A 27,202-nucleotide genomic window follows, 5' to 3' on the forward strand; every position below is an offset into this window, starting at 1 on the left:
CCTACCGATGCAGGGGACACGGGTTCGTGCCCCGGTGTGGGAGGATCCCACATGCCGCGGAGCGGCTGGGCCCGTGAGCCATGGCCACTGAGCCTGCGCGTCCGGAGCCTGTTGCTCCGCAACGGGAGAGGCCACAACAGTGAGAGGCCCGCGTACCGCAAAAAAAAAAAAAAAAAAAAAAAGAACCACATGTTCTGTAGATAGCTGACAAATTTCTTTTACTTGTTTTTGTATCCACATGATTGATGATTGTGAAAAAGCAAACAATGCTAATGGCCACTTTGGTAAAAACACACAGTGTTCAAACCTAAGGAGGATTACATTCTTTGGACAGGCTTTATTCCCAGGATATCAAACCCCTTGGCCATGACAGCAGCTACTGCTTCACATAGCAGCATACGCCACATGTTCACCTTCAATACTTCTCCTGAGAACATAGAAAAAGACAGTAAATTTTCTTTTTACAAATCACTATTAAAGAATCTATGTTACTTCTGGATTTTACTGAGAAGTGAATAGCCCAACCCATAGATGTTTTGGGGCTTTAATTAGAATCACCTTTACCTTAAACTATAAGGGGAAACAATCTAAGAAATAGAAGTGTTCTGTTCAAGAAATCTGTTTTCAACTGATGATAAAAGAGATACAAGGCCTGCATTGATTAGATTGTATTTTATCTTTCTTTTTAGAGTTCTTTCCTAGGCCTCATGGTCTGAATTAACTATAAACTTTAACACCATAATGGTGAGATATTTTTCCTAATGAAGTTTTAGTTCTCAGGCATGACTCTCAGAAATGCCTACTTGCCATGTAACACATTAATTCAGTCTACTTCATTAACTCTGTAACAGGGTAGAGCAAAAAGCCTACAAAAGGTATCATTTTTTTCCCCCAAGGGTAGTTTTCGTTATCAAGAACCACAAAGATTCATCCTGGGACCCTTAGTCACACTGCTTTTGTTGGAAATATCCTATTCCTAGTGGCCTCCTAATTATTTTTCTTTAGAGTCTTATGGTTCCATCCCATGAGCCTGAGGGTGGGGAAACTAGTCAGTTTGGGAATGGGAAGAATTCCGTTTATGCTTTTATTAGAGCTAGCTCATTTTGTCTTGTGTATATGATATGGATTAATGTGTAACTGGGGGAAAAATGGGGGGGAGGTGGTTTCCATAAATAAAATAAATTGAAAACCACCTACATCCAACTCAAATAAATGCCCTGTTGGTGCCCAATCCCCAAAATGACTATTGGATGAACCACTCACCAGTTTGTCGATCTTTCTCCACACAATAGCAGCTATCATAGAATTCTGTGAAAGTAGTTGCCAGCTCATAGATATAATCACAGAGAGTGTGGAGAAATAAGTCATCTAAAATCTTCTGCAGAACCTCAGGGAACCGCAAAATGCACCGGCCTAGTTTCCATTCCTTCTCATGGTCCAAAATGATCTTGGTCTCTCGAGCAGCTTTCTGGAGCATTTCTTCATCAATACTGGCCAGACGCGCAATTGACCTGAAAAATCAGGTAACAGCCATCATTCCCCTTTGTTAAGTACATTCTTTTCCATTGAAACATGTAATAAGGAGTGACTGATATAAACAAGAAATGATCATCATTTGATTCAAAATAAAACAAGGTTGTACCCACAATTACCTGATTCTAGTGAAGGCATACAACAAGTAAGCCGCTGTATTTCCTCTATCATCCAGCATTTTGTCAAAGGAGAAGATATAGTCATTCAACCGGTTATGGGAAAGATCAGCATATTTGATACAGCCATAAGCAACAGATGTCTGAGCAGCCTTCAATTCCTCTGTGGTTAAGACCTTTTGGAAAAAGAAAAAAATACTTCATAATCCTGTCTCATAGACAAAAGATGGGCGTAAGGAGCATCTAATGGTGCTTTTTAATCAGTAAACTTTAATAAATATCAACACTGAGGTAGGAAAACATGGACCAATCTACAAAGAAGTGAACAATGAAAATACAATTCATCAGCTCTGCATAACGAAGAATGTTTCCATGAGAAACTTGATTTGTAAATTATGAAGTGTCCGCTTGAATACGTTACTCAGTAAGTGAGAAACGGAAAGCACCAATTATTAGTTTATATCCGCTTCATTCCATCAAAGATTCTGAGGTAGCTTACAGGAAACAAGTACAGTAAAATAAAAACAAAAATTAGGGTCAGGTAATTAACTGGAATTAAAATAGGGTGTCAAGAACTGGAGATCTAATATTGTTTTGCTAAATTTGGTCATACATTCTGAAGCATTATTAGGTCACAAGTAAGTAAGTAAGGATTTCTGTTCTGGACATGATGCAGTAGCTTGAAGTAGACTAACCCTTCCAGCAAAATCAACTACTTAAAAGCTGAATAAATTATATGAAACAACCGTTTGAAGTCAGCAGAGAGCATCAACACAAGGACACCATTAAGACAACCAGCCGGCATGCTATCTGTTGGCCAGAAAACCTAACTAGGATGATGATATTATCTAGAACCGTTATAATTTTTCATCCACAATGTCAGATGAAATGACTAAAAACCAAGAGGTGAGGTAGGGGGAGGGAGAAACAAGACAACAGAAACAACAAAAACAAGTCAACAGCAACTTTAAAGTCTGGAATTGTTTAAAGAATACTTATTAGCTACAAAGAAGAAAAATAGTAACTTTACAGTGGAGAAACTGATAATATCACCTTAACAAAGTGATCAAAATTATTAACAATCATGAGAAATATCAACATCATGTGCCTCCTGAAATAAAAAAGTGAGAAGAACTATCTTCCCAAGACTGCATAACTGGAATTTAATCATGAGGAAATACCAGATAAATCCAGCTGAGGGACATTCCACAAAAAACCTGACCCTTCGTAAGTGTCAAGATCATGAAAGTCAAAGAAAGAGCAAGGAACTGCCCAGATTAAAAAAGAATAAGGAGACATGAAAACTAAATGCAACATGTGATCTTGGACTAGAAAAAGGACGTCTGTAAGACAAATGGCAAAACTTGACTAAGGTCCGCAGATTAGTGTATTGTATTGCAGCGATGTTAATTTCCTGATTTTGATAATCATACTACAGCTGTAAGATGTTAATGTTTGGGGAAGCTAATGTGCGAATTCTTTGTACCATTTTACAATTTTTGGTATGTCTGAAATTATTTCAAAATGAAAAGCTAGAAGAAAAATTTCAAAATGAAAAGCTAAAAAGAAAACTATGATTAAGGTATTCAAATAATTAGAGAGACAAAATTGTATGAAAAGCAAAATTTCAATAGACACTTGGAATACAGAACAGCAAAATATCTGAAGTACATAAATATTCAAAATAAAGCACGGAGAGAAGAAAAGTGGAAAAAAAAGTGAAAGACACTTTGGGAGACCATCAAAGTTCTAACATAATATATGTACTTAGAATTCCAGAATAGAATGGGGCAAAGATGCAATATTTGAAGAAATATGGCTGAGAATTTTCCTAAACTGATGAGGAACCCAACCCACAGGAAGCTCTGCAACTCCCAAGCAAGGTAAGTACAAAGGAAAGAAGGAAACTCCCTAACTCCCTCTCCAAACCAAACCTGGGCAATAAAAAAAACTGCAGGGAGGAATAAAGTTCACAGGAAAGGGTAAATATGTGGATAAATATAAATGAATAGATGGTCTAAAACAAACACTGTACAAAAGACTTGAACAGACCCTTCACAAAAGACACCCAGATGGCCAATAAGCAATAGTCAACATAAATTACCCATCAGAGAAATGCAAATTTTAACCATAGTGAGATGCTAATACACATTCACCAGAAAAGCTAAAATAAAAGACTCACAAAAAGTTATAGTGGAAGATATGGGGCAACTGGAACAATCACATATTAGTGGTGAGAGTGTACAATGGTTACAACTCTGTCCTTGGCACAATTTTTAATAAAGTTAAGCATAAGCCCACCCTACAACCCATCAATGCCATTCCTAGATATACATCCAAGAGAAAAAGTGCATGTACCCATAGAGTGGCTTGAACAGCAATGCTGAAATTAACTTCTTATTTGTAATAGTCAACAAACAGAAACAACCCTAATGTCCATCAACAGAAGAAACATAATACTATTAGCTAGGGACTTCCCTGGTGGCACAGTGGTTAAGAATTCACCCACAAATGCAGGGGACATGGGTTCGAGCCCTGGTCTGGGAAGATACCACATGCCGCGGAGCAACTAAACCCGTGCACCACAACCACTGAGCCTGTGCTCTAGGGCCTGTGAGCCACAACTACTGAGCCCGTGTGCCACAACTACTGAAGCCTGTGCGCTCCACAACAAGAGAAGCCACTGCACACCGCAACAAAGAGTAGCTCCCGCTCGCCACAACTAGAGAAAGCCTGAGAGCAGCAATGAAGACCCAATGCAGTCATAAATACATACATACTATTAACTAGCAATAAAAAGAAATGAACTACTGATACACCTGGAAAACAGAACACACGTTATGATTTCATTAAAGTCCTCAAACAAAAGTGATCTATGGTGACAAGAAACTTTCTGGGGTGATGGAAATATAACTTGATTGGTTGGTGTTATCATGTCTATACATATGTGTGTGTAAAAATTCATCAAGCTTTACGTTTTACTGTATGCAAATCAAAAGATACTAGCTGAAATGGCCAAATAAATAGAAGAGTCAAAGCAGTTTTTGTTATCATGCAGACTAAACAAACTGATTAGGTGACTAAATTTTCCATTTTTCATCTGATTGTGCCACTTGTGCCTAGGCCAGAACTAAAAAGCAAAACCATTCTGGAGATACCAACTGGGTATACCTCACAACCACCTACCGGAAATAGAGAAAAAAAGTATTTTACATTTCATTTTGCTAACGGTGGAAAGGGAACAGATGGGAAGAATGTAGCCTTACAGCCTGCCTTCATGCTCTCTGGATTATCAGTGATCTACCCAAACCAAACAAGACAGTGGGTCCTCAAAGAACCTTTTTTTTGTTTGGCTCTTTGATGTCTACATTTCTTCCTATTCTGTGTCTCTTTCTGTCATTTTACTCTTCTGTTTATAGTAATTATGTTCGTTCCAAAATACCACTTGACTTGCAGGAGAGTAAAAGACCTAAGACTCTTTGAATCTCAATCCTTGACCTCTGTTATTCCCATCTTAAATTTTTTTTGATGCTTTTTTCCCCACTTTGATGCAGTTCCTCCAAATTCCACACAGATCCAACCACAGTCCTTTCTAAGGGTGCTATGAAAGCCCATCATGTTTCCTACTCTGATGGCTCGTCAGTGGCCGAGAGTGGTAGGTGTTTACTGCTATGATCATTCTACAAATGCTCCCAGACAAAGGAGCTCAGCAGATGTACACTCTAATGTAGGCTCTTCACTCAGACCGTCTCAATCTTCAATATTCTCCCATCACTGGTTCAAAGCAGTGACAGGTGAACTGCCAATAAGAAGCAGATATTCTGTGCCACATTAACAAAGGCGAAAAAGGCCATGGCCTTTTGTAATAGCCAAGAACTGTATTTTCACAATAAATACTCAACAATTCAAGAAACAAACTGTGCACTAAAATCTGAGTAATATAAGCCTATCAAAAGTGGACCGACTCCTTATAATCCTTTCCAGTTCTCTCAATAAAGACAAAAATAAAAAACCACAACACCATGCATGCTACACAATACACAAATAAGTCTTTGGATTACCTTGTCTCTTTCTTTTTCCTTCAATTTGTCCATGGAGCGTTTTAGTCCTTCTTCCAGAAGGTCTATGAGGCGCACCGTTTCACCTGATCGTGTTTTAAACTTCTTCCTAATAAAATTTAAATGTCCCAGTTAAACAGATTTTGAAGCAGACCTTCCAACTTAGAAATCTTTGAAAATTAAGGTTTGACACTGCCTTATTCAGCTGACAACCAGGGAAGATGCCTAGATACAGTCAAGTGTCTTTCATCTATTAACCCTCAACTCCAAGCATTCTATGCTTTAGACCCCTAACAGCATTCTCTACACGTTCACCTTTAATACATTCGTTAAAACGGAAAAAAAGAAGACATCCGTTAATTTGTTCATTTTTCTGAACACGAAGTTTGGCTCAGTTGTTTTACCTTCTTAGAAAATTATTAATTAACTATTTTGCTTCTAGAACTGCTTGGGAAATAAGCAAATTCTTTTTTTTTTTTTTTTTTTTTTTTTTGCGGTACGCGGGCCTCGCACTGCTGTGGCCTCTCCCGTTGCAGAGCACAGGCTCCGGACGTGCAGGCTCAGCGGCCATGGCTCACAGGCCCAGCCGCTCCGCGGCGCGTGGGATCTTCCCGGACCGGGGCACGAACCCGCGTCCCCTGCATCGGCAGGCGGCCTCTCAACCTCTGCGCCACCAGGGAAGCCCAATAAGCAAATTCTTAACTGGAATCTTACTTGCATTTCTCTGAATAGTAATTCCATCTGTCCAGTGGTAACCAACCCTAGAAGCATATTGGAATCAGCCTGAGAACTTTACCACTGGATGCCAGGGCCCCATTCATACTCACTGAAATCAGAATCTCTGTGGATGGGGCAAAAGTACTGATAAGCACTGCCCTGGGTAACTGCACTATTAAAAAGCATTTCATGAGGGGCTTCCCTGGTGGTGCAGTGGTTGAGAGTCCACCTGCCAATGCAGGGGACACAGGTTTGTGCCCCGGTCCGGGAAGATCCCACATACCGCAGAGCGGCTGGGCCTGTGAGCCATGGCCGCTGAGCCTGCGCGTCTGGAGCCTGTGCTCCGCAACAGGAGAGGCCACAACAGTGAGGCCCACGTACCGCAAAAAAAAAAAAAAAAAAAGCATTTCATGAAAATTGGATTTTACCTATTAAAAAGAAGTTGCAAGACATTCAAGTATATGATGTCTGTCTTTTTCTGTTTTTTTTTAAGTTAAAAAAATCCTTCAATCCCAATAATGGTACAAAGGAAGCATGTTTTTCTATCTAACACAAAGTCTGCCAAAGTAATTGTGATACTTCCTGTTGAAGTTATATGTTCAGAGCTACCTTAAAAAGGATCATCTTGCCCTTCATTATAGAATTAAAACTCCTTTATTATTCCAAAAATATATTAAATACTTCCATAGCTTTCCTTATACCATCCCCTGCCCTCCTTGAGTGTTCCAACAACTTCCAGACATTTTGTGTGATGAAATGATATCCATCATAAAGCCTAACCAAAATGCTAAGAAAGCCTTCCTTAATGTCTCCACTTTGCAATAACTGGTCTTTCCCATTATTCCCTACCTGCGCCTGCCTTGAATTTTTGTTTTTTTGTGTTGGTCTACTCCTCTGACCAGTGGTTCTAATAAGAGGGATGCATACCTGAATACCAAAAGAGCTTTCAAAAACAGATGCCTAATACCCACTGTAGACCTAATAAGTCAGTAACTCTCCTGGTAGGGCCTGGCATGTATATTTTAACAGGCTCCACAGGGAACTGCTCTGCTTTAGATGACAGGCTTCTTCTTCAGGAAGGAGGCCATGTTTTATGTTATCATCATGTATACACTGTGGAGCACCCAGCCAATGAGGTGCTCAATAAACAGGAAGATGATCAAGTAAAGTAAGTTATTTATTGTAAAAAAGCCTTAAAACAGAAAAATTCACTAAAAAATAGATGGCAGAATCTGAGCATTTTAATGTCAATATTTAAAATACGGTAGGCTGCTACTGGCTAACTATCACTGATATTATTTTTCTTTTTTATGGTGTAGGACACCATAATTACATGATACCGAATGCAGAAATATAAAACAACCAAAAAAAGAAGTAAAAAATTCCTTAGCCATTACATGATAAATTAAATGCCAATAGATAAATATTGGTGATAAATATTAGACATAAAAGGTAAATGTGTTAATTTTCTCCTAACTGTAGGAATAATCATCTAAATGTTAGTCAAAAAAACCAATAGGGGCTTCCCTCGTGGCGCAGTGGTTGAGAGTCCGCCTGCCAACGCAGGGGATGCGGGTTTGTGCCCCGGTCCAGGAAGATCCCACATGCCACGGAGCGGCCATGGCTCACGGTAAGGACCCAGTGTCTTCTAATTAACAAAAAAGCACAGCTATACAGAAGAGTCATATGTTACAATTAAATGTCTGATCTAAGGTATGTGGTCTCCATAAAATCTTGTATCTAAAATAAATACCCTGACACCCCTAGCCTGCCTTTTACATGCTTAATTAGGGCTTTTGTACACTGGCTTGTTAAGCATCTTGAGCTAGCTTATGCAGTTTTTAGAAACATCACCCACTTTTACGTGATGGTAGTAGTTAGGCCATGTCACCAAATCTAAAATGATATGGTGATTAAAGAGCTAAGTGATCCTAAGACAATATTAAATGTAAGATGTTAACAATTTCTCTGAATTCTCCCTAAAAGGCTACATTCTCTGGCAGTGACGAGACATAGGTACAAAACATCTCAGCTGCGTACACCACTCCAGCATACGTAGACTATGGTATCAAATGAAATACAGCCTCTTTCAAAGAAATCTGGGGGTTAGGTGTGTCACTTCCACCTTCAGATTTTCCAGACTTACTTGTCTTCCCCCAGTACCACACCAAATCCAGCATGAGACACTCGAGTTACTGCAGGGTCATACCAACCAATCATCTGAGCACCACCAAATATTGTCTGGAAGTGTAAAGACTACAAAGAAATAGAAAGAGAAAGTTACTTGCTAAACTTTCTAATTAAAAAATGACTGAAAGCTCTTCTGCTCAGGAATAAAAATTTGTAAAATTTAAATCACACATCTTGTAAGGCAAGTAAAGTTGTAAAAGCTCTTCTTTATTCCTTATACATGAGAAAAGGAACACCCTTTCAGTTTACAGAGACAAGCGGGAAAGCTGAGAAGTGTACAAGTTTGGCCAAATCCAAACCCTGTACTTTTCCTTATATTACACTACTTTTCTGAATTTTTGTAGGGAAATTTATAGGGTCTTATAGGGCCAAATGCCTCACCAACTGGACAATCTAAACATATACAAATCTTCAAACTCACTTACTTGTCCACTGTCTACCACATAGATGATCATATCTGCTTTTTCCTCAAACAGTCTTTGTTTAATAGCAGCCAGGTCAGATGTATCATAGGTATAACCTCCATCTGATTTTACTATGGTTAATGGTATGGAACATCCTGGAACAAACACAATCTTTCTGCCATCATCCACTTGCACAAATCCTAGAAGAAAAAAACTTTATTAATAATGTTAAAAGAATCTTAAAGGACTATAAATGCTTAGCCATCATAGGATATTTATGAGAGAGCTCAAAAAAAAAAAAATCACAGGATTTTTTCCCTCAATGTGACCTAGTATGAGCCTTGGAAAATGGCTATTGTCAAGGTTGTCTGGGCACCCAGGGTGTGTTCAGGGCACAGGTGAGATATCCTGGCAGTTTTCTGGACTAACACTACACTCTTCATAGAGCATCCCACTGGAGCCCAAACTCTTCATAGAGCATCCCACTGGAGCCCACCTGCTCAGCAGACACAGAGCACGGAAATCTGTGCTGTTTTCAAGCTGGAGTCATAGCCTTCCTTTGGGAGGAGGATGCAATTTTTATCATTACCTCTTAAAATGTATTCATTCATTTACAGTTTTAAAGTTAAAACTGCAACAGAGTTCAGGAAACAAACATGGCAGGATTTAGCATTTAGAATGGTTAGTGAAAAGTAAAAATAAAATCATGTTCATACACTCATAATGAAAAAGACAAAATTCTTGGATGCAAGAAAGGACAGGAGAGTACATGATGGTAAAAACAGCTATCTTTGAGTGCATGCTACTATGTGCTAAATACTATATTAAGCCTTAAATTCAACCTTCACCATAACTCTCTGCAGTAAATATTGTTATTACTGTTTTTTTTTACACTTTAGAAAACTGATGCTCGGTAAGGTGAAGGCACTATAAAATGCTGGTTAAAAACAAACTGGGGCTTCCCTGGTGGCGCAGTGGTTGAGAGTCCGCCTGCCGATGCAGGGGACACGGGTTTGTGCCCCGGTCCGGGAGGATCCCACATGCCGCGGAGCGGCTGGGCCCGTGAGCCATGGCCGCTGAGCCTGCGCATCCAGAGCCTGTGCTCCGCAACGGGAGAGGCCACAACAGTGAGACGCCCGTGTACCAGAAAAAACAAAACAAAACAAAACAAAAAACAAACTCTGAAGCCAGACTGCCCAGGTTTGAATCTCAGACTTATTACTTATTAGCTATGTAACTCTGGGAAGTTACTAACTTCTCTGTGCTTTTCTCATTATTAAAATTTCATTATCTTAAGTGTACAAATAAAATATGCTAGAGAGGGTAGAGAAAAGGGAACCTTCTTACACTGCTGGTGGGAATGTAAATTGGTGCAGCCACTATGGAAAACAGTATGGAGGTTCCCCAATAACCCAAAACTAGAGTTGCCATATGATCCAGCAATCTCACTCCTGGGCATGTATCTGGACAAGACTATAATTCGAAAAGATGCACGCACCCCTATCTTCACAGCAGCACTATTTGTAATAGCCAAGACATGGAAACAACCTAAATGTCCATCAACAGATGAATGGATGAAGAAGATGTGGTACATATACACAATGGAATATTACCCATAAGAAAGAATGAAATAATGCCATTTGCAGCAACATGGATGGACCTAGAGATTATCATACTAAGTGAAGTAAGTCAGACAGAGAAAGACAAATACCATATGATATCACTTATATGTGGAATCTAAAATATGACACAAATGAACCTATCTACAGGACAGAAACAGACTCACAGAGAACAGACTTGAGGTTGCCAAGGTGGGGGGAGGGAGGGAGTGGGAGTGTGGGGTTAGCAGATACAAACTATTACATATAGAATGGGTAAACAAGGTCCTACTGCACAGCACAGGGAACTATAGTCAACATCCTGTGATAAACCATAATGGAAAAGAATACAAAAAATATGTATTGACACATACATACATACACATATATACATATATATATATAACTGAATCACTTTGCTGTACAGCAGAAATTAACACAACATTGTAAATCAACTATATCTCAATTAAAAAACTTTTTAAAAATTCATTATCTTAAAAGTATGGTCCCTAGGCTCCAGAATGTGACTAACAAATACCATTTGTCATTCAAGGAACCAAGTTTCCTTGCAGATATCAGATTGGTTGAATCCAGATCTAAGGGAAATGGTCGAAAAACATAAAAGATATTAAACCTAATTTACAATAATGCTAAAAGCAATCCAGTTGTCACATCTGGAAGATATTAAGAAATTAATTTATTATTCTGAAAATTGATAAAGAAAGAAAAATAAAGGACCAAGAATTTATACTGTTTGTCTTCTATGAATTGTACCTTAGGATAATCAAAATGATTATGTGACAAAGTTCTGCACATGAGAATTCCAGGTAACAAAGGAATGACAGAATGTCACCGTTTTCCAATCTCTAATGAAATACTGGAACAAAGTCATGACAATCAACAGCTGCTAAAACCTCTAGGGGAAAGTCTAATGGGGAAATTAAAGGATAGATCAGGCTGACAACACCTAAACCCACTAATTCATCTTAACATCATAGTAAGAGAGCCAACCAAAAATTGGCATTCTTGCAAATTAAACAAGACAAAACAAAAAAGGGAAGAAAATAAAAACACAAACCAGAATTTAATCAAACCTCTCTAGAAAATACAGATAGAGGAATTGTTACATAACATTATATGGGAATCTCTGTAAGACAAACAGCCTAGTTTCTTCAAATAAATGAGAAAAAAGGATGGGGCTAATGGAGAGAAACCCATGACCTACAGAATTTATAGTAAACAAATGTGCAGACACTGAAAAAAAATACTCATGATTAAAAAAGATTATGAATCAACTTGGGAAATTTGAACTCTTGACTCACTATTTAATATTAAGGAATTATTAACTGTCATGGAATAGTAATGGTATTGTGGTTTTGGGGTGGGATGAAGGGCCTGTTGTTTCAGAGACAAACCAAAGCAGTTATACATGAAATTATATGATATAAGCAGTGTATATAGGAAAGGATAGACATAGATCGGCCTGCATTCATAATTAAGTTGGGTAACAAGTGCATGGAGTTGGGGATTACTAGAATATTCCCTCCGCTTTTGCCTATGTTTGAAAATTTGTATAATAAAGTTAAAAAAAAAAACAACTCACCTCTATCTTCAAACTCCTTCACAATATCATTCATCATATCTTGATAGAAGGATTCTCCCCTCTCTACTAAAGAGATGTCCAACGCCTCATAGATTTTATTAAACTCTAGGGAAAAAGTTACCAAATAAAGAAAATGTATAATTTAAACAAATAGGAAACATGCATCTTACCTTAAAAGAAATTATGTAATTGAAGCATTTGGAAGGAAATTAATTACATGAAAATGTATGAAACAGAGCATTACATACATACTGCCACTTTGAAAATTTGGAAAGAATATAGCAAGATACATATCAAAATTATTAATAGTGGGTAGGAATACAGATAATGTATTTCCTTTTTTCCTGTCTACATTTATTTTGTTCCTGCAAGGAACAAATACCTACTGTAATTTTTAAAAAATTTACTCTTAGAAAATGTAAATGAGAAGAAAAAAAGAAAAGCCTTTCCTATTTGGAGTTCAACTGTTTACTGAATTTTCTTATATAGTTTTTTTCTAATTTGTACCATTTATCTGTTTCTCTAGCCATGCATTAGTGACACAAGATAACCTACAGTAGCACAACACATTTTACTGCCTAGTGTGGCAAAACAGCCATCAGCCTTTTCCAAAGATCTACTGGCTCTTCTTGTTCATTTATTCCTCAAAGTGACCTTTCAGATTATGTTAAAATTGTCTTAAAACCACAAATGAATGTGGAGAACTAGGGGATTCTGCATGACACTCTGTCCAAACATTCCATTCCATCCTTTTGCGTATTTCCCTTCATTTTAGCCCTACGCATTCTTGGATAGACTTATTCCTAACTATTTTTATAGCTTTGGTGGCTACTGTGAATAGCATCTTTTTCTCTTCTACTTTCTTTCCTAATTTTTCCTGACTTCTGAGGAAGTTAAATTTTGCACCTGCCTGTCTTTATAAACTTTCTTTGCAGTTTCAACTTCAGAAAATACTTAAGAAAAATAATCTATTTGCTAGTCCTTGAAAATTTAACATGTCATTCAAGGTCAATTTTGAATACTCAAGAAACTGTATGCAATAGTATCTGTTAGATGAATGAACAAAGCCCAGAAACTCACCTTGGCGGGAGACATCACAGATAAGCTTCCAAGCTTTTATGATGTCTGGATTTTTACTCTGGAGCAAAACAACACACTGGTATGCTCTCTTCTTAAATTCCTCCTCGGTATCAAATCTCTTCTTGGATTCCTGTGTTTAAAAAAAAAAAAAAAAAAGGTAAGGTTTGTAAAGAGTGACCCCCATATTTCTAGATAAAAAATTTGTACATTTCTCAAAAAGACCCAGACAAACCCCACAAATAGACCAGAGTGAGGAAGTAAAAATTTAGAACACCAGAGCAAGTGCTCTATCTCAACAAAGAGTACTGTTACAGATGAATGCGCCAATAAAACCCTATTATTTCCTCTGAAATAATTTTTCTTAAAAATATAAAATTCTCACCACAGTGCTACCTCTACTTTTCCAATTCACACCAATGCTATGTTCCAGGAGAGTAATAATGAATAGCTAACAGATGAGGGGGAATTTTCTGGGCTCTATTTTCCATTCTGGATGAACAATTTTTTTTGTAATTAAAAATAAAATTGCTTTCATTGTTTTTATATCTATTTTGAAAGCAACACATGCTTACTAAAAAAAATATATACATATATTGTTAATCCCATCCCAAACTCACCAGCAATAACATTTTGATGGAAATTCTAGACATTTCTTTATAATTACAGATCTATGTGTTTTAAAAAAACTGGAAATATATGGCTTTTCTTTTACCTTGGTTTTAAAATTTAGCAATGTATTAAAAACATTTTATTGCATTAATAGATTTGCCTCATTATATTCAGTGCACAGAATCCCAAGAGACTATAAGTTATTTCACCCACCTGATACCAGTAAACAATTTATTTTCAATTTTTTCATTAGAAAATACATACCAAAAGACAAAAATAACTTCAAAAAACCCAATAACAACCAACCAAAAAACCCACAAATGTTTACTTTTTAATGCAGTAATCCTATTCTTGGGATCCTGTCTATCATAAGGAAACAATTTTAAAAAGGAAAAAGACCTACAGTATGAAGTTTGAGCTCCCCCCAAATGGGGGAAGAAAATCCAACAATAGGGAGTGAAATAAACTTTGGTCCACAAATCCAAAATAATGTGCTGTTATAAAGTAACATGAAAGAGTTTGATAAAATGTTTAACAGGCAGAATACAAAAATGATATTATAACCACAAATGATATAGTACATGTTTGAATGTTTGTATACAGATAAGTAAAGGAGTCACACTAACTGATTTAAAATTATGGTTTATGGTAAATTGTCTTTAAAAAACTGTTTATATATACTTAACAATGCTTTCAAAATATATAAAATGAAGACGAAAACTACAGCATCAGAAAATTTTAAATATTAAAATGTATTTTGACTAACAAACTCCTAAATTCACTTAAGAATGGGTAATGTAGAATTAAATTTTTAACATACACCAATAAAAAAAGCAAACATGATGTGTTAAGTAACAGAGTTTAGCAACTGTTATAGTAGCTTCAAATACCATTTTAAACTCCCTAAGGAAAACAAATAATTGTGATAAATGATAAACACACAAATAATAGAACAATAAATAAAATCAAACCTTATAAAAAGCCTGAAGATCCCCAATGGGAGGTGAAACTGTTAGGTAATCCGGAAATCTGTCTTGCAGGTGAGCAATGAGCATGCCAAACTGGGTTCCCCAATCTCCTACATGGTTTAATCTAATACCAAAAACAGAACATAAAATCGCTTTAAAATGATAAACATGGTTAAATTAGAGGAATTATATTCCATTAGGAGCCACTAACATTAAGTGCCAGTACATCACATTTAGTAATATCTTTCTATGGAGGTGTTTCCTCAACTGGTCTGAGAGGCAAAGACCAGGTCTGTTATATTTAGCATCGCATACCCAGGAATGGAGGCTGCAAACAGCAGGCCTCTAGGATTTGCTGAATGAAGTTCCTATCAATGGACTGTGATCTGTTTATTGTGTAGTTAACTGGGACAATGGCAGCTGGGCCAATGTTGGTCATTACCACAATTTCATGAAAATTTAACTTTTCAACTAATTATCTTAGTGTCATTAGTGGTTCCCAAATGTCAATGGACAAAATTCTTCAAAATATGTCAATCCAACCACTTCTCATTCCTCACGGCTTTCATCTAATCTCAAACCACCAGATCACCTCTTAACTGGATTATTAAAACAGCCTTCTGATTCATTACTATAGTTCTCCCTCAGTTGCCTAGCTTCTTCACAGAAACCAGAGTAATCTCTAATTAGACTACATGCCCTACTAAGACTTTCCAATAACTTCTCACCACACTTAATAAAATCCCAATTTCCTACCATGGCCTACGAGGCCCAGCACCATCTGTTTCTTGCTTACCTCTCCCACTAGACTATATACCCCGAGTATACACGAGGCAATCAAGAAATATCTGTGGAACAAATGGGGGAGCTTTTTCCTTGGTTCCGCCCCCTACCCCAAGTCTTAAAAGCTGTTAGTCCAGAGGAGGGGCCAAGGACATAATTTAAAAGCCTAATGGGTGATTATGAAGCAGAACCACACTGATGAATCACTGATTTAGTCAAAGATTCTTTCTCAAGTGACATTCTCCCTTGTCTATAGAAATCTCCAAAGAAAGCCAAGAGTACATACCGCAGCACATTATATCCTGCAAACTCAAAGAGGCGGCACATGCTCTCTCCTATGATTGTCGACCTGAGATGGCCTACATGCATCTCTTTAGCTATGTTGGGAGAGGAAAAGTCAACTACAACCTAGGATAAACAATAAAGATTTTTTTTTAAAGGGGTATAAACATTTTATTCTGCTAACACATTCATTAATAACATTTAATAATAAACTTAAGACTTAAACAGTAGCTTGCATTGTAATTCAATTGTGTTAGGTTTTCTGATGAAACCTGTCCATTATTAACTGAAAAATAATCAAATTTGCTTAAACAAATTCTATTCTCTAATCTATTCTCTATTTCAGAGATAACTCATAAATATCGGTTGGCTACCTCAAATGCTTTATGGAATGAAAGGAAAAAAAATCACATAGCAATCAAGACCCAGGGGAAAAGTTACTTCACAGCTATGTTCATAATCTCAAAGTATTAATGATTATATCTCAGTATAAGAAGTAAAAGCCATTCCTAGTTACAACTAACACAATTCTAATGTACTATTATATCAATCAAAAATTGTACATATACCTTTTTGTTTTCTCCAATGGCAGGTAGTTTAACACCATTCACCAAGAGGTTGGTCAACTGTTGTGATACAAAGCCCTTTCTTAAGTGGACATTAATAAAACCTAAAGAACAATAGAGAAGAGAAAAAAAATCAGACAGCCTCCAAACTTGAGGATTGCTCACCCCCAAAGCCTTTCTCAATTTCACTTACGCTGGCTCCGGAGCCTTAGTCTGATTCTGGCAAAACTTTTCATGCTTCCAACACCACTTGGGGCCTTGGCTTGAGCACTCCTGTAAGTTCCCTGTTTCAGCATCTATTTCAAACTTTCACCACTCTCCTGAAAGCTTCTTACTTAATTCAGGGCCCCTTCACTCTCAGCAAATGATTTATTTACCTCTTAACAGAAAAGAGGTGATTCTTTTGTACAGAATACCTGCCATGATCTATCTCCTTTTTGCTTATGAAGAACTAAGCCAGAGGGAGAAAAAGTTAACTCATCCAAGACTAGGGTGGCTAAGTCTAGTTAAAACTACAGTTTCCTAACTCTCAATCTAAGGTGCTTTCATCATCTTGTTCAGTATACAAGTTATAACCCTATGTTTATATTTAAAATGGTTTTCTTGGGAATTCCCTGGCGGACCAGTGGCTGAGACTCGGCACTTTCAATTCTGTGGGCCCGGGTTCAATCCCTCGGTCGGCAAACTACTGGTAAAAATCCTACAAGCCGCGTGGCACGGCTAAAAAAAGTTTTCTTATTTCTAAAGGACTCAGCAATCAATACAACTACTTAAGAAAGATAACATTATGACATACCAGGACCAGCAATTTCAACTTTTTCAATATATTCATTGTCTGGGAGGTGTTTGATAATGTTTCCAGCAATTTCCCTTGGATTAACTTTCTGTTCCTTGGTTTTGAGCATCTATAAAACATAAATGATTCATTACACAACAGGCTTCAGCAAGGCAGTAGGAAATGCACAACTGACAAAGCATCAGATGCATTTGACATAAGACCCATCAAAAGGCAGAAAAGCAGAAACCAATAACCTTGTAAAGGGACTGATTAAAGCATCAGACATCGAAGTGCCAGAAGGAATAAAAAAGCGCCAAAACCACAGGACCTCCATTTGAAAATGAGTTGCCAAAACTAACTAGAACTTTTTAATGAAGACTTCTAAAGTCTTTAGTTATAATGCCCGTTTCCAGGATATTCACAATCCTAATTTGCAAATATTCAGAGTTGAGTAATAAATAGCACCCTTATAAACTTAACCCCAGCATAGACACACAAAAATTATCTAGAAAAAAATCTGGTCTCTTTAGATGAAGCCTTTCTATTCAGCAATGAGAAGGAAGCAAAAAGTCCCAAACCAGGGGCAATAAACTACTAACACATTAGACAATGTAGCTATTAGAAATAGGGAACTCCTCTGCCTGAATATGAAATACACAAGCCCACCTCAGAGACACATCTCCACCAAATATTTGATGGGAATGCTGGTTCTAGACAGCTAACTTTTAATCCTTCAACAATAACACAAAGCCATCCTGGACACAAAAGGAGGGAAGTGCCAAAATAATACCAACTATTACCCTTAAACATTGAGAATACATATGTATAGAAAAAAAAAAAAAAATATATATATATATATATATAATTTAAATATTCAAATTGGTGCTTTTTAAAAATTAAAAACACACATATTCCCTTTCTTCAAGTTTTTCAGAACTGTGGAAAATGTTTTCACTGAGGATACAATTTGCTATTATTTATGCAAATGGTAATGATAATTATAATGCTTAAGAAAATCAAATCATCAAGAATGCTTTGTAATAATATAATCACCTGACAGATACCCATAGCACTATTACACTGATAGTCCCCAAACTTGGGCTGTTGACTTGGTGTCACTATCAGTGGAGGATTTTCCAAACCTGGATAGGCAGCCTTAATGGCACAACCAAAGACCTCTTGTAGGCAACTATTGATGTTAAGCATATTTTTAGTTGGTTTGCTCCTTTCTGCTTGAAGACTCTGTAAGAAAAGAATAAAAATGTCAATAAATTCTAAATTATCATACAAAATTTTCCCAAATATTTTGCAAAACCTTGAAATGTCTTCAGAAGAACTGAAAGGTAATATACACTGATAGTGTAATGCTCTCATACCTAGGATATGCTGAGAAACATTAATAGAACAAGTCTATCCCATAGCATCTAAGACATACATGTAAAAATGTCCCGAGTACTTTCTTTCTACAGTTATTTATTTATTTATTTTGCAGTACGCGGGCCTCTCACTGTTGTGGCCTCTCCCGTTGCGGAGCACAGGCTCTGGATGCGCAGGCTCAGCGGCCATGGCTCACGGGCCCAGCCAATCCGCAACATGTGGGATCTTCCTGGACCAGGGCACAAACCCGCGCCCCCTGCATCGGCAGGCGGACTCTCAACCACTTCGCCACCAGGGAAGCCCTCTACAGTTATTTTATCAGAACAGAAATTAGCAATAGAGAGTAAGGGGCTGATGGGATTTTCTCAGCTTCCCTAAAGCACTGAGAAAATAATACAAAATAAATCCTAAATAACTTCTTATCAAATGCTGGAACTGAAAGCTCTATGGACAAAAGAAATTAAAAAATATATTCTCTCCATTAAAATGTTGACCCCTTCAAGGCATGAAATGAAACAGATAAAAAATACTGCTGGGTAATATTAATATATCAGAATAACAGGTTGTTTTGTCTTACTGCTATTCCCATGTTGGACTACTACTACCTCCTATTTCTCACTTTCTCTGAAGTGGAATATATTCATTTAAGATAGTGTAGAATTAATTAATTACCTCTATTATTGCACTTTTCATACCTTCTCCAAATTATCTGTCTGTATCACCAGACTTCTGATTGCAAAGGAAGTGTCCTATTTATGGCTCTATCCCTGGCACCTAGCATTGTACCTGCCATGTAGCAGGTCAAGATGACTGGTGACTGAACACATATGCTCATAACGGAATACAAATGAAAATGCTGCTACAAAGTAATCACAACTTTACATCAGTCAAAATGCCAATGATGTGCAATATGAATGGCAACAATAATGAAAACTATTATTCGAGTAGTACTGAACTGAGTACTACTCAGTAACTTGAGTCTCAAGAACTGAGTCAAGTGCTTTATTTATTTATGTGCATTATTTTACTTCATCTACATAACAAAAATTCGGTTTGTGACTACTATCATCATTTCCTTGTGGGCTAGAGATTAAGTAACCGGCCAAAGATAACAAAGGCAAGTGGCAAAGTCAGGATTCATGGTCAGTACTGCTGGAATGGAGCATTTCAGGTTCTATGCTTCCTCGTCACCCTCTCTACCATTATGGAAGAAATTATATTCTTTAAACTCACTAAAATACTGATTTAAATTTTTAGTCAGTCAGTAATTGACTCCCCTGTGATGACACACTCAAAAAAGGGGAAGATATGCTTTTCACAATGTAAAGGTTTCCAATAACAAATATTGGGTTGGCTAAAAAGTTCATTCGGGTTTCTCTCTAACATCTTAATGGAAAAACCCGAACAAACTTTTTGGCCGACACAATACTAAAGTTATTAGATATGATCCTAAGACCCAAAACCAATTGTAGATAAATCTCCATCTATTTTTAAAGGCTGGAAATATCAGTATATATGTATGGATGTGTGTATGTCTCTGTGTGTATATATGTAAACACACGTATATGAATCCATTGTACTTGATTTCTGCACCATGCAATTAAGTATTTGACTATAATTAAATACTTTTCCCCAACCTGTTTCGTATGTGCAAGTCTTTTCTCCCCTCAAATGGTAAGTTCCATAAGGTTAAGAAATATTACATACGGTACAAACACCTTTGCTATAACTCAATATAGGCATTCTGAAACACCTCACATTATGCAAAAAAACAAACAAAACAAAAAAACACCTCTTAAAACCACAGAGCTTAAGAGAAATTAGCATCAGAAGCAGATTACTCAAAATCTCTGATTTTGTAATAAGAGCACCATCACATAGCAATCTTAACATTGTCACTGGTGAAAAACGTACCCATAATTCTAATAAGTACTAAGTAAATATAAGACTTAATCTTGGGGGGCGGGAAGACAGCTCAGTAGGAGGGGGTATACAGAAGAGTTGAGGCTGTTGAGTTAATGAAAACAAGGGCAAAAATGCCTCTGAGACAACCATCCAACACGTGTTTCTAACTCAGAGCATGTGGCCAAAGTGAGCCAGAGGAAGAGGGTAGGTAGGGAGCATGGGCATCCCGCACTATTTATTCTTCTGTGGCTTGCTGTTCTCTGTTGTGTACCTTGTATTCAGTGCTGTTACTCAGTAGGGCAAAGTATCTATGAAAGAACCAATATGCCTTCCACATTACACTGACAGAATTCTCCTATTTACAATTAGAGCTAGTTCCCATTATGAAAATGTGTATTAGAATACATTGTACTTCCTTTTGTATCTTTTCCCTCCTAGACTCTAGCACATATTAGGCATTTAACAATACCTCTGAATTGAAATAAATATAATAGGGAAATGGGTAAAAATAAGTGCAGAATGAATGAGGTAATCAGAAAGGTGAGATATTTTGGGGGCAATTCCATGGAAAAGGAATTTTGTGATTTTAGAAGACTCAAAGCTATTTTAAGCAGAAGAGATCACAGTAGGTAATAAAAAAGACTTCACGGGAGTGGGGCAGGCAGAGTCTAAGATGAATAAATGGGGTAAGCTTTGGAAAAAAGGTATAACGCCAGTGCAGCCTGGCTGAAAGTAGTACACACACAGGAGAACAATTATGGGAGTGAGGTCATCCTCTAGGATGTGTCATCAGCAGACCTGAAAGGCAGGCCAAGAAACTAAAACCCCAACTGAAGCAAGCTCACTATGTTGACAAAACTTATAAACACTGTTAGATCATGAAGTCATTAAATAAACAGTACAACACAAGCTTCCTGGAAAAAAATGTTCTGAAATTCTAAGTGGAAAAAAAAAAAAATATATATATATGATGTTGTAAAATACAAAAGTAAAACTGTACAATAACCAACTTAAAGCAGAGAAGGGCTGTGGGTGTATTTAAAAATATTTCCATTTGAGAGACGCAATTATGTAAAATTAAGCTGGCCAAACACTTAGTGTGATGAAACATTTCAAAGGGCCCTAGAAGGACAAGAGCAATTGCTCCATTATCTGCACCAAAAACTGAGTCCTAACTTGTCTCACACAGGGAGAAAGGACATGGTTTCTTCACTCCTTTTTCCAAATTCCTCAGGGCATGCTTTCAGAATCTTCGATAACAAGGATTTTAAAAAAAGACACAATAATTTAAACTGTAGAATGAAACTAGAACCTAGAGTACTCACCTTCTGAAGGATATTCAGCCGATACTTTAATTTTAAATTTTCTTCCCGCAACTGTTCCAAATTTGAAGAAGCTTCTGAACAGCTGCAGTTTTTCAACCGATCAATTTCAGCAGTCAGAAACGTAATCTCTTTCTCCTAGGAAAGAAAAGCCACTTTGTTCGGTCCATCATACGATGTGATAAATTGAACCACAGGCTTACTTCCTCCTTTCCCCTCCTCTCCACCTGGGTGTGGCAGAGGTGATGGGAATGAAGGAGTTTCCTTTGGATAAGCTGTGATTTTTCTTCCTTGAGGTTTTTGATGACATTAGGATATTATCCTTGATAAGAAAAAATGAAGCATGTGTGTTGGCGGGGAGAAACAGGAGTGTTAAGCATGCAAGGGGATAAGCTTCAGATCGCTTGTTTCTTTTTTGGCTCAAGTGCCACCCCTTCCGCCTTTTCTGAGACACAAGGATTTTCCCATTTTTTCCTCTCTTTGTTTCCAGGGTCGTAGGTCCTAGCATAGATGTTCTCCTCCAACTAAAGACATGTCCAGTCAAAAGAAAAGCAAGCTTCTAACCTAACTGCATTACTAAGGGAGACACGCCCTCACTTTAACTGTCAGATTGTCTACCTGGACATAACTACAGCCGAAAACATTGCCATAAATGAGCATACATTATGTTCCAGGCACTGAGCTAACACTTTTCAGAAATTATCTCTATTATTCTTATCACAACCCAGCGAGAGGGTACTTACAGCCCCACACGGACAAAGACCATGCGAGGAGAGCGGTAAAGAACGTGCCAATCTACCTGACCAACTTGTACTGTTGTGAGGGATTTAGCATAAAGCAGTTCCCGTGATGAGATGACACCGCGTAACCTACATTCCCATCACCCCTCCCACCTCTCCCTACCTGGGCCTAGAGGGTAAGGGAACTGTCACTTTTTGACAAAGTATGACAGTTCTTCCCCCCACGAATACTGAGGGCAAGAGAGCAAACTCCTGCTTGATAATGAACGACTGCACGGGCTTTTCAGGGTTCCTCTTGCTCAGCAGCACGACGAGAACGGTGGCTGAGCTGCAAACAGGACCCAGGGCCCCTCTGCCTGGTCCCGCATTTCCACCGAGGGCGCGCGCGTGCTCGGGAAAAGACGAGCACTGCTCGAGGCTGTACTCAACACGCCAGGCTCCAGCACCCCACCCTCCGGACACGCTGGCTTGGGGAAGTCAGAGAGAGGGGGACCCTCCACCTCGCTGAACGTCACCGTCACCCGGGCCTGGAAACCACGGGTTCTTCCTCTCCCACCTCTGGGAGAGCGTTTCTGGGAGGGCATTATGCTTCCGAGGCAGCGCAGGCCGGTCCCCGCCTCGCTGCCGTCGCGTTATCGCTGCCCGGGCGGCAGCCGGGCCCCGGCGCCTCCCTTCCAAACCTTCCCACCGGACCCACGCGGTCCCACCTGCTGCAGCAGCCGCGCGGAGCAATGAGCAACCCGGCCGTCCATCCTCTCCTCAGCGCCTTACCCACCAAGCCGCCGGAAGCGGAAGCGGCAAGCCCCGCCGGAAGCGGAACCCCTCTCCCTCTGCCCTTCCCGGCCCCGCCCAGCCGTCTCGTGGGTGTCGCCTCTGCTGCCCCCTGGTGAAATCCAGGAGACACTGCGGGGAGAACCCGCGGGAATTTTCTGCCAGGATGGGGGTGGGGGTGGGGCTGCAGCCTTTAGATTCTGATGTTGGGACGAGGGCAAAGGATTTGAGGGGAATCGGACCATGTGCTCGACTGACTTGGACAGAGGCACTTACCTAAAGCCTTTGTCTCTCAAGGGCTTCATTTAACCACTCCGTGAAATGGGTACAGAACTAACAAAATCCATTAATTTATTCAACAGCATTTATTATGCACATTAATATGCAGGCACTATGCCAGGCGCTGGAACACAGCTGGAAACAAGTCCGACAAGGTCCTCACTTTCATGGAAGTTACATTTTAGAGGGAATAGAGATACCAGACAAGAAAGTAAATAACAGTTAAGAATCCGCCTACCGGGCTTCCCTGGTGGCGCAGATGGTTGAGAGTCCGCCTGCCGATGCATGGGACATGGGTTCGTGCCCCGGTCCGGGAAGATCCCACATGCCACGGAGCGACTGGGCCCGTGAGCCATGGCCGCTGAGCCTGCGCGTCCAGAGCCTGTGCTCCGCAACGGGAAAGGCCACAATAGTGAGAGGCCCGCGTACCGGGAAAAAAAAAAAAAAAAAAAAAGAATTCGCCTACCAATGGGCTGGGAAGATCCCACATGCGGCGGAGCAACTTAAGCTCGTGCGCGACAACTACTGAGCCTGCACTCTAGAGCCCAAGAGCCACAACTACTGAGCCCGCGCACCTAGTGCCTGTGCTCTGCAACAAGAGAAGTCACTGCAGTGAGAAGCCTGGGCATTGCAACGGAGAGTGGCCCCTGCTCACTGCAACTAGAGAAAGCCCGCGTGCAGCAACGAAGACCCAACTCAGCCATAAATAAAGAAATTTAAAAAAAAGAAAGTAAATAACAATCTTGAGGTTTTTTTTTTTTTTTAATTTTTGGCTGTGTTGGGTCTTCATTGCAGTGTTCGGGTTTCTCATTGTCCTGGCTTCTCTTGTTGTGGAGCACGGGCTCTAGGCACATGGGCTCAGTAGTTGTGGCTTGTGGGCTCTAGAGCGCAGGCTCAGTAGTTGTGGCTCACGGACTTAGTTGCTCCCCGGGCATGTGGGATCTTCCCGGCCCAGGGCTCGAACCCGTGTCCTCTGCATTGGCAGGTGGATTCTTAACCACTGCGCCACCAGGGAAACCCCTCAATGAGTTTTAATTGCCAGGAAGGTAATGTGGTAGAGTCACTTGGGTCAGGGAAGGTCTCTCTGAGCAGGTAACATTTGAACTAAAATTTTAAACAGCTAATCTGGGATGTAAGTTCTGAGAAGACAGGGATGTCAACTGTCTTGTTCACTCTTCCCTGGATCCCCAGTGCTTCAAACAGTGGTCTCTAAATTTTTTTGCTCTGTGGCCCATGAATGAATTTTTAAAATTCTTACCATAGTCTACAGGCTTTTTAAAGTTGACATCTGAAAGCTCTTGCAACAAATTGAAATAGTGGTAATGAACTATTTTCTGGCATCTTGTTTCTTTTGTAAGTGCTGTTAATGTATTTTCATCAAAACCATGGAGCGGCGAATTTAGCTCATCCAATTTATGGAAAATGTTTACCATATTTATTAATTGGCTAAGCCAGTTCTCTTTGTCAAGTCAAATACTTCATATCATTTTTACCTATTTTTTTATTTTTGAAGTTTGCTTTTATTTTTAAGCCAAACACAAGTGTTAATATATGTCCCTGTGACACGTTTTTACTTCTCTAAGAGAGAAAGATGGATGGAGGGAAGGATGAGTTGGTGAATGGACAAATCAATGGACAGATAGATGTCCACCTTTGGGCCTTTGAAACAAAGCGGGATAAAGGGTCATCTTTTTAGTAAGTTTCCTTTGCTTGGTGCTTAAGGGGTTACCCTCAGGGGAAATTCTTGAAGTTGCAGAGAAGCAAAATCTGCCACCTCAAAATGTGTCTCTTTGGTGTGAGGATTATTTTAGGCTGATTATTTTTATGAAACAGAAGACTCAGGAAGTCTTTCTTTTTACCTTGCCCTTAGTGACCTAAAGAATTTAGATAAAGGGCCTGTTCCTGGAATAGAGCTATCACCAGCGATATCTGCAAAGAATGTGGGCTAGGTGTACTGGGGGAAACTTGGCAGGGCCTAGAGATCAGAGTCTTCTCCGTTTATTTACCCAACACTCGCTTTTCCATCTCTAAGTGAACAACTGCCTTCCTCCCCTTGGAAGTCCCAAACCCCTACCCCCAATGCCCTCTTTTGTCTTTAGATGAAGATGGTATTTAAGGTGGCGGCTTGGGCCATTTTGGGAGTTCCTCATTTCTCCTGAGTTTTTCCCATGTATACATATGACTAAAAGTTCCTGTGATTTCTCATGCTAACCTGTCTCATGTCAATTTAATTCTTAGACCAGGCAGCCTGAAAAACCTAGAGGGTAGGGGAAAATCTCTTCCTCCCTGAAAGTATGCCTTGTTCAGTTTCTGTTAGTTTACACCCAGGGCAGTGGGAGGGGTGTTATGCCTTTCTCTGTGGAAAGCGAGATATAAAAAAGAGAACTGGATAACTGAATTTGTGGGTAAAGAAATTTTAGGAAAGAGTATACAAAAATTCACAATCTGTAAATGGATTCTTCTCATGTATCCAGGCCCTAAGCCCCCTTAGAATGTCTTCCTACACCCTGAGGTGCATATCACCCAGTTTGTTACAGGACATTGGTAAAAAGCTGTTTCTTAATGTAACGAATAGGAGGGTTGTGAGTGAAAAATGTTGCCTGCTGTATCAGCAAACAAAGGATGTTGCAGCCATCAAGCCATCACATTACAGCCCCCCAGCCGGTGAACCCCAGTATAACTTAGGATGGAGACAAACGGGCTGCCCACTGCCAAGCCCTAAGCCACTGCAGCAACCCCCAGCTGTGCACCCTGAGGGGATTCAGGATGGAAAAAAAGCAGGATACTTGTCCTAGATAGTTAAGGTGCATATCAAAGGAATGATTTCAATGAGCCCAGACTCTTGCATCTTCCCATATATAGAAAAGTACTAACTTCATTAACTTGAGATATCTAGTTTTCTGTAACAGTGATCTTTCGATGCTCTGACTACCTGGTCTTTGTTACAAAAACTCCTATATACCCTGGCTCACCCCTTACCTCTTGGGAGCAGTCCCTCAGATCTAACTGAGAGGCTGTATCCCAGGTTTAAGTCCTCAGGGGTTTTTTTTGTTTTCCTTTTTAATTTTTTCCTCCTGTTTCAGTTTCAAATAATTCAAAGAATTATAGGACTAGAGGCTTTAAATAAGCTACAATTAGCACAGCATTTAAATTTTTTATTAAATTTTTTATAAGCAGGTTCTTATTAGTTATATCTATTTTATACATATTAGTGTATACATGTCAATCCCAATCTCCCAATTCATCACCCCGCCCCACCCCCGCTTTCCCCCCTTGGTGTCCATACGTTTGTTCTCTACGTCTGTGTCTCTATTTCTGCCTTGCAAACCAGTTAATCTGTACCATTTTTCTAGATTCCACATATATGCGTTAATGTACAAAATGTGTTCTTCTCCTTCTGAAAGTCCTCAGTTTTGTCTGCCAAAACCCCCCATAATTCTCAGTTTTTAGTTTTAGGTTGTGCTTTTTTTTTTCTTCAGTCAACAGGGTTCTAGGCAGAGAGGATAGCAAATGCAAGTGGTCT

At 39.1% G+C, this 27,202-nt stretch overlaps 1 protein-coding gene across 2 annotated transcripts; it reads right to left on the reverse strand.

Moving 5' to 3' along the window:
• Positions 1 to 198: 198 nt before the first annotated feature.
• RARS1 (arginyl-tRNA synthetase 1) lies at positions 199 to 23,429 on the reverse strand. Of its 2 annotated transcripts, XM_032627269.1 has the most exons (15): positions 23,337 to 23,429; positions 21,893 to 22,027; positions 18,339 to 18,527; positions 17,304 to 17,412; positions 16,511 to 16,611; positions 15,946 to 16,067; positions 14,880 to 15,000; positions 13,300 to 13,429; positions 12,220 to 12,324; positions 9,040 to 9,218; positions 8,571 to 8,680; positions 5,711 to 5,816; positions 1,653 to 1,825; positions 1,264 to 1,511; positions 199 to 427 (listed from the first exon to the last, which is right to left on the reverse strand). In XM_032627269.1, exons 1-15 carry the CDS (start codon positions 23,379 to 23,381, stop codon positions 318 to 320), a joined length of 1,983 nt encoding a protein of 660 aa, XP_032483160.1. In that variant the 5' UTR covers positions 23,382 to 23,429; the 3' UTR covers positions 199 to 317. The 2 variants fall into 2 exon arrangements, with proteins under 2 accessions (XP_032483160.1, XP_032483161.1); XM_032627270.1 differs by lacking the exons at positions 21,893 to 22,027; positions 23,337 to 23,429 and having other exon boundaries at positions 202 to 427; positions 18,428 to 18,527.
• Between the last annotated feature and the right edge of the window lie 3,773 nt (positions 23,430 to 27,202).

The sequence above is a fragment of the Phocoena sinus genome, chromosome 3 (genome assembly GCF_008692025.1).
Source record: "Phocoena sinus isolate mPhoSin1 chromosome 3, mPhoSin1.pri, whole genome shotgun sequence".
NCBI classification, from domain to species: domain Eukaryota; kingdom Metazoa; phylum Chordata; class Mammalia; order Artiodactyla; family Phocoenidae; genus Phocoena; species Phocoena sinus.

Coding starts and splice junctions, on each gene's coding strand:
- RARS1 (XM_032627269.1), bottom strand. CDS start 23,381: ATGGACGGCCGGGTTGCTCATTGCTCCGCGCGGCTGCTGCAGCAG. Junction 9,219..12,219: donor GAAGGAGTTTGAAGATAGAG/GTGAGTTGTTTT, acceptor TTTTTCTTCTAG/GATTTGTGCAAGTGGATGAT. Junction 8,681..9,039: donor ATGTGGTAGACAGTGGACAA/GTAAGTGAGTTT, acceptor ATTTCTTTGTAG/TCTTTACACTTCCAGACAAT.